Source organism: Echiichthys vipera, assembly GCF_963691815.1.
Source record: "Echiichthys vipera genome assembly, chromosome: 17".
NCBI lineage: Eukaryota > Metazoa > Chordata > Actinopteri > Perciformes > Trachinidae > Echiichthys > Echiichthys vipera.
This window is the reverse complement of record NC_139842.1, coordinates 27,109,932-27,117,031: the sequence shown is the minus strand read 5'-3', so window position 1 is coordinate 27,117,031 and position 7,100 is coordinate 27,109,932. Positions and strand designations below refer to the sequence as shown.

Below are 7,100 nucleotides of genomic sequence, written 5' to 3'. Positions count from 1 at the left end.
ATTTCAGAAGATTCAATACATACATACATGTACGGTATATATATATATATATACATATATATATATGATATATATATATATATATATATATATATATATATATATATATATATATATATATATATATATATATATACAGCATATATTTGTATATATGAATTGTACAATGGCATTCAATACTTGCAGTCCACTATAAGCCAATAGTATCCATTAACAGCACACCAAAAAAAAGTAATATCCATTATGAAGAGACTTATTATGTAGTATGAAATAGTGACATGGAACAGAATTCCTGTGCAGCTTGGACGACCTTGTATTAGGGTCACCAATTTTGCCATATGTTAAGAGAAATGCATCAAAGCACTAAAAAAGGCTGTAGGCTATAAAAGATTATAATGGACATAGTACCTTAGCTCCAGGGCCACCAGGGAATCCAGGAGGTCCAGCGGGGCCAGTAGGACCCTGGAAGGAAAGACAAGACAGACAAAGAGATTCAGACAAACATAGGAGACCTAATACAGCCAGAAAGATTATTTTGATTTACTTTATTTTATAGCACAAAATGTGTGTTTTTAGTGGTCCCTTTCTTAGAATCCCCCTGGGGTTTCTAAAAAACTATGGGCAGTGGAAAAACTACATTCAAAATGCCACTGAAGGGCAGACACACTGGTGACTCCATTATGTTCTGAGAACACTTTAAGCTTGATAATTATAAAGACTTACGGGAGGTCCAGCAGCACCAGCAGCACCATCGTTCCCACGAGCTCCCTGCAGCACAGAGACAAACATCATTGGTTCATTGGTTCATTGACCAAGTGATTGATTGATTGCAGTGTGTGTGTGTGTGTGTGTGTGTGTGTGTGTGTGTGTGTGTGTGTGTGTGTGTGGACTCACAGCAGCTCCAGAAGCACCAGTACGGCCTCTCTCACCAGGCAGACCACGAGGTCCCTGAGACAGAGAAACAAAACATCTTTCAGCTGTACTTCTACTATAAATTAAAATATCCGAGGGGAGGAAAAATCTAAGATGGCAACTATAAAGAAAATACTGATGGATTGTTTTACTTACCATAGCACCAGGAGTTCCATTCTCACCAGGGGCTCCAGCCTCTCCCTAAACATACACAATCACACAGGCAGGTGAGGTGACAACAGTGATAGAAAATGTAGCATTACTTGTCTTTATTAATGTGACTAGCCAATATGGCTGTTACTATTTCGGCTCCTGCTATCGCTAGTTACAATGCTAATTACTGTGACCACAACTAATGCTAACACAAAGACTTAAGCTAAAGGGTCAATCTGCAGGTTTTACACATAACAGTTTACTAGTCATACGATGTTCTTCATAATTTCTTAGTATGGAGCAGCAAAAACACAAAGAGAGGCAGTCACCTTGGGACCAGATGGGCCAGTGTCTCCCTTAGCGCCATCCAGACCACTGAATCCCTACAGAGAAAGACAGACATACAGATAAACTTCACAGTTATAGAGATGCTATACTGTTGGTGTGTTAAACGGGAAGCTTTGACTTACTCTGTGTCCCTTGATGCCAGGGAGACCAGGGGTTCCTGGGAAACCACGAGCTCCCTGAGGGAAAGAAAAAAAGACACAATTTATCATCACAGCTCTGCTTTTTTATTATTTTTTTACACGACATCACTAAGAATTACACTGCCACAGTAAATTACCTGTGGGCCAGAAGGTCCACGCTCACCACCGCGACCAGGTTTGCCAGACTCACCCTGAGAGAATGAGAGACAAAGAGAAGGGAATGAATAGATGGATAAAGTCATTCTAAACTCTTATAAACTAAGATATAGATAGTGAATATGAGCAGATCTAGTCTACTTACATCCTCTCCGTTCTTTCCAGGGGGGCCGGCGGGGCCACGGGGACCCATGGCTCCCTGTAGAGAAAGACACAAGGTGAGAATGACCACAGACTACCAAGATGCAATGTTGGTGTGTATCTGTTTCCATATTCCTAATACTCACAGCAGGTCCAGCCTCACCAGGCTCACCAGGGGGGCCAGTGAATCCCTGAGGTCCCTGTTGGTGGACAACACTGTCTGTTAGGTGTAAATCGACCCTGTTGTCAAGTAACTGAAATATCCACTCCAGGATTTTAAATGCAATTGTGAGGAGAGTAACTTAAGTGTCTAAGGAGTTTCTCTCTGTGACATAATTTGTATATATTTGGAGTGAGTCAAAGCAAAATGTATTCCTTTTAACATAAATATACTATTTTTTAACTCCCTGTTGAAGTATTTATCAGATTAATAAATATAAATTGCACAACCATGTTAGTTTTATTGTCATTTTCATTAGGGAGTGAACACTAGTGCAGTGAAGGACAGGGGTGCCATATTATGGGCTTGGCACTGGCTTCATGCCAACTTGGCACCAAGGACAGGGTAGTGATGTCATTGCCCCTCTATCCTCCCAACTTCAGATCTGAAACCTTTTGAGTTGAGGAAAAAGGAAGTGATGTACTCACACTAGAACCAGGAGATCCAGGGGGTCCACGGGGTCCCATTGGGCCCTGTCAATCAAACAGAGGCAAGGTCAGATACTGCATCACCATGATTGACAGTGAAATGAGCGTATGTGCGTATGTGTAACCTACCATGGGTCCAGGCACAGGCATGGAAGAAGATTTATCATCATAGCCACCAGACATCTGAGGGGAGAAGTTCTGGAAAGAGCAAACCATGATATAAATATTCTAATCCATCTTTCATGTGACATATCATCTGGGAGTGTCAATAAGGTTTAAACTTTCCATGACATAAATAAAATGCCTTTTCTATGTTGATTAAGCCAGTTGTATGTAAAACAATGTCTTTTCACATTTTTCGCAACAAGCTCAAGACTCGTTCCTCTTCATCTAAATATATGTGTTTCAAAGACTTCTACAACCTCAGTATAGAACTATATTTTTTAAATCGATGTGATCATAGATTTTAGGGCATCCCAGTCAGAACATCCTTAACTATGTCTTAATCAAATCCTGAAAATTAATATTCATGCAGAAGCAACCTAAAGCAAAACAGGACACTCTCTCACTGTAGTCTGGTCTGCTCCAGCTGGTTTCTGACAACAGACAAGTGTGCAACTATGTCTCCTTCTACCATTACCATAATTTTTGTGTAGACAAACTCAATGAAGTCTCTTTGGATACTGCTGTTATCTGACTACTTTGTGTAACTTTGCTGGTGAATATGTAGTTTGAGGTAATGTTAGCTCAGAATCTCTGTTGATTAGTGTTAGTCAGTTAGAAGGGAATTCTGTTGTTGATAATGTGGTGAGTTACTATGCTAATTTAGGATGGAAGTCAATAACAAACTAAATACTAGCATGCTAAATTAGATTCTAATAGGTATATGGGGTCAATTGTGAGTCAGATTGAGTGGTAAATTATATATGCTACATTACAGTCGGATGGTATATATAGTATATATAGCCCAGTGAATTAACATGTGAGTCAATAATAAAAAATAGAATTTATATAAGAATGCAAAATTAGGAATGAATGGTACACTAGACTAGAGTAAGACTTAGGTACGGTAATTAGACTGTGATACTATTAATTATATGCATCCTTTAAGGATGAGGATGTTAGCTTAGTATCCTTAACTACATTGAGAGTTAGTGGAAATGTTTAGTATACTAAACTAGAGGTCAGTGGGAGTGTTTAGTATACTGACTGACCTTATAATCCTATTTTGGAAAAGACATTTGGTCAACTATATGTTTTTCTGTTTTACTGGAACTCACTGCGTACCACTATCAAAGATATACATACATACATACATACATACATACTCCACCTTTACAACACACCTTTAAACATGGCTGTCAACTATAACTGCACACATTAACCTCAGATGTTATTGTATGTGTTTGATGTCACATAGTCGTTGCTGCTGCTCCATCTTTGCTGCCTTCCTGCCTGCCTGCCTGCCTTGTATGTGCTTTCAATATGGCCTCTGTGTCTATTCTCTGGTCCCTTGTCTCCTTTGCATCGATTTTATTGCATGAACCACTTTGATGTCTTTGCTATTATCCGTGCATGCTAGTTTGTGCTTGTTCCAGTTGTGTGTGATATGTTTTTATGTCGTTCTCCCTCTCTTTGTTGAGGCCTGATGTAATTATAGATGGAATGTAATATATATTATTTAAAATGTTCAACTAATGCATTTTAGGTTGTCTAAGGTTTCCCAGCCTGGAGCTGGGAAAAAAGGAGCCATAAATGCTAAAGCTGCTCCTTTTACTGTTCAGTTAATTAAAGGAGGATGTCTACGGAACTATAAACAAAGAAACTAAACTAAACTACAAAGTTAGTCAGTATGGATGTTTAGTATACTAAACTACAAAGAGAGTCAGTAGGGATGTTTAGTATACTAAACTACAAAGAGAGTCAGTAGGGATGTTTAGTATACTAAACTACAAAGTGAGTCAGTAGGGATGTTTAGTATACTAAACTACAAAGTTAGTCAGTAGGGATGTTTAGTATACTAAACTACCAAGAGAGTCAGTAGGGATGTTTAGTATACTACAATGAGCCAGTGGAAATGTTAGTTTAGTGTACTACATTAGGATTGAAGTCCATGGTTCACTGAATCATAGCATGCTAAATTAGATTATGAAGCTTTGGGAATGTTAGCATAGCGTGCTCAGATGTAATTGAAGAAGTCAAAGGGCATCATTGATAAACTCTATACACTAAAGCATTGCAAATCTGTCCACTCTACAGTAAACTACTCAATTAATGGATCCGAAAAGACTCTGGAAATCTGCTTCCTCTTCTGACCTTCTGACCCCAGACAGAAAGCCAAAGTCCGAGTTGTAGGCAGTCATTTTAAATCTTAACTGGATTCTGTGAGAGACTGAAAGTTTGTCTTTTAGCTGTGAAAGTGGAGTTCAGTTTCCCAGCTCTTCCTGCCCACTGTTAACACCACTGTTAACGCATACTTTTATTGTTTAATACTGGTCCATTTTGATGACATTCACCTAAAAAGACATTGGGGAATTTTCTAACAGAGGCACTGAGGTGATGAGAGAATGCAATCCAACATAACACAGGAAACAGAATTAATTATGGGTATGAGAGTTGGGAGCTGAGAAGAACAAAATGTAATTAGGACTAATGCTGGACTTAGGGTGTTTTTTCACAAGTTTGTCTAACATTAGCACGTTTATAATCATGATGCTACATCTTTGTCTAACAAATGAGCTACATGAACAAGTCATGTCATTGGCCAGCTTAGAACCAGTCAATTTGTGCCTAAACCAGTCGAATAAAGAAATACAAAAACATCTAGAACTTACTCCACCGAGGCCGGGGGGTCCAGGGGGGCCGGGAGGTCCAGGCAGTCCAGGCTGGCCGGGGATACCATCGTTACCAGCGGGACCAGCAGGACCCTGCAGATAGGGGGCAATAGAGAGAAAGCAAGAAGGGGTCAGGCTCAAGAGTCAGAATAAAAGGTTCACCTGGATGTTAACACACCGACTGTTTGATTTGTTAAACCCCCAGTCACATGACTGCCTATGCTCCTGTTACATCATCAGAACAGATCCTAGCGCATAATCTTTCATTTCTTATGTGTGTCCTGGCAGGCTCACTTGCTCCCTATAGTGATGAAAGCAGCATTAAACCAGGAGGAGGGGCAGTTTACTCCCTGATGAGACTGACCATGTGATAAGCCAGGAATGGACTGGACATGCAACATTAGGATACAGAAACTGGGTAAGAACAGCCTTTGACTCTTATAAGAAACTGCTTATTGTGTTACATCATCATCACAAACTCAAAAGAAATGACAATAAACAGATTCTACATAATAAATCATATATTATAATTAATTTAAAAGCAATTATTGAAAAAAATCTATGCGAATCTGATATTATATATTAATAAGCCATTATTTTAAGTACCCTCCCCAACTCAGCTGTAGGAGAGCTGAGCTGTCAGAATAAAAGTGTTAGATCCAACTTTTCACATAACCAAAGATGTCTCTGAAGCTGCCTGAATCAAATCCCATTATGGCAAAACTTTGATAAAATAATCAAATCAACATGAAGATATGGAAACCATAAGGAATAACATTTAATCCGAGGTTCCATCAATTTAGATAATCGTGGTATTACCACTGCAAAAGCAATCTCCAACCGAGCTGAAGATTTTCAGTTTTATTGACATCAAATTTGTGCTTTTCTGTGTGAAAAGTCTGAATACTAAAATTGCTTGAATAAAAACAACAATTATTCCTGACAGTTTCTAACTTTCCTTCACTTCCTCAGTCTGCAGTCTGACCTCTGCATGTTTTCAGTCACTGATCATGTCACTGTTCTCAGCACATGGGAGAAGTACGCCTTCAGGACATTGGGAAGCCTTTCCTCACGTAAATCTTCTTATGTTTAGGCAACAAAACTACTTAGTTTAGTTTAGGAAAAGATAGTTTGACTTGGGTTCAGAACAAAACCCTGAGGGCGACCTTCTCCTATGTGCATGCTTAAAGCAAATGTCTTGCCCAAATGAACTTTCTTCTCTTCATAATCATTTCTAGAGAAAACAAGAGACATCGGCCTAATTCAGATGTAGTAGGGCAGTTCTAAGGAACTATTGGTGCCATTAACTTTTGTAGTGCTATTTTCTGGGCCTTTTACAGCACACCATGCATCTGATGGCTGCAATTAATTTGATTTGATTACTTTGATTCTGATTTCAGTGCTATTACTTTTATACTCTACTCTCTTCTACTTCAAACTCCTCTGTGCTTTGATGGAAGTAATATTCTGAATACTGGAATGCAGTAAAGGATACTGTTCCCATGAGTGCCTGAATGAAAAATCCTAGTTTTGTCAGTTTAGCTGCTTCATCTCCGCTTAAACACGCGGGATCTGCTCAGCATGGCAGACTGTAAACGCACCACATGGTGAGCAGAAATCAAGAGAGTGATAAGGGAATCATAGGAGGAAGAGAGTGTGAACCTACCCTATCTCCCTTTGGTCCACGCTCTCCCTTGGGTCCCTGTGAGTAAAGAAAAGAAAAAGAGCTTGTGTCTCAGTGTGTCATAAAATGATTATTACTTTATTC

At 39.2% G+C, this 7,100-nt stretch overlaps 1 protein-coding gene across 1 annotated transcript in view; it reads right to left on the bottom strand.

Annotated features, from left to right (window-relative positions):
- Window positions 1–7,100, bottom strand: part of col1a1a (collagen, type I, alpha 1a) — a 21,222-nt gene that overhangs the window by 10,205 nt on the left and 3,917 nt on the right. Inside the window, exons 4-16 of the mRNA XM_083931802.1 lie at window positions 6,999–7,034; window positions 5,333–5,425; window positions 2,628–2,696; window positions 2,499–2,543; window positions 1,997–2,050; window positions 1,855–1,908; window positions 1,691–1,744; window positions 1,536–1,589; window positions 1,395–1,448; window positions 1,069–1,113; window positions 895–948; window positions 724–768; window positions 409–462 (exon numbers count right to left, since the gene is read on the bottom strand). Of these exons, the coding sequence (XP_083787928.1) occupies window positions 409–462; window positions 724–768; window positions 895–948; window positions 1,069–1,113; window positions 1,395–1,448; window positions 1,536–1,589; window positions 1,691–1,744; window positions 1,855–1,908; window positions 1,997–2,050; window positions 2,499–2,543; window positions 2,628–2,696; window positions 5,333–5,425; window positions 6,999–7,034 (711 nt within the window). The remainder of the gene's footprint in view (window positions 1–408; window positions 463–723; window positions 769–894; window positions 949–1,068; window positions 1,114–1,394; window positions 1,449–1,535; window positions 1,590–1,690; window positions 1,745–1,854; window positions 1,909–1,996; window positions 2,051–2,498; window positions 2,544–2,627; window positions 2,697–5,332; window positions 5,426–6,998; window positions 7,035–7,100) is intronic.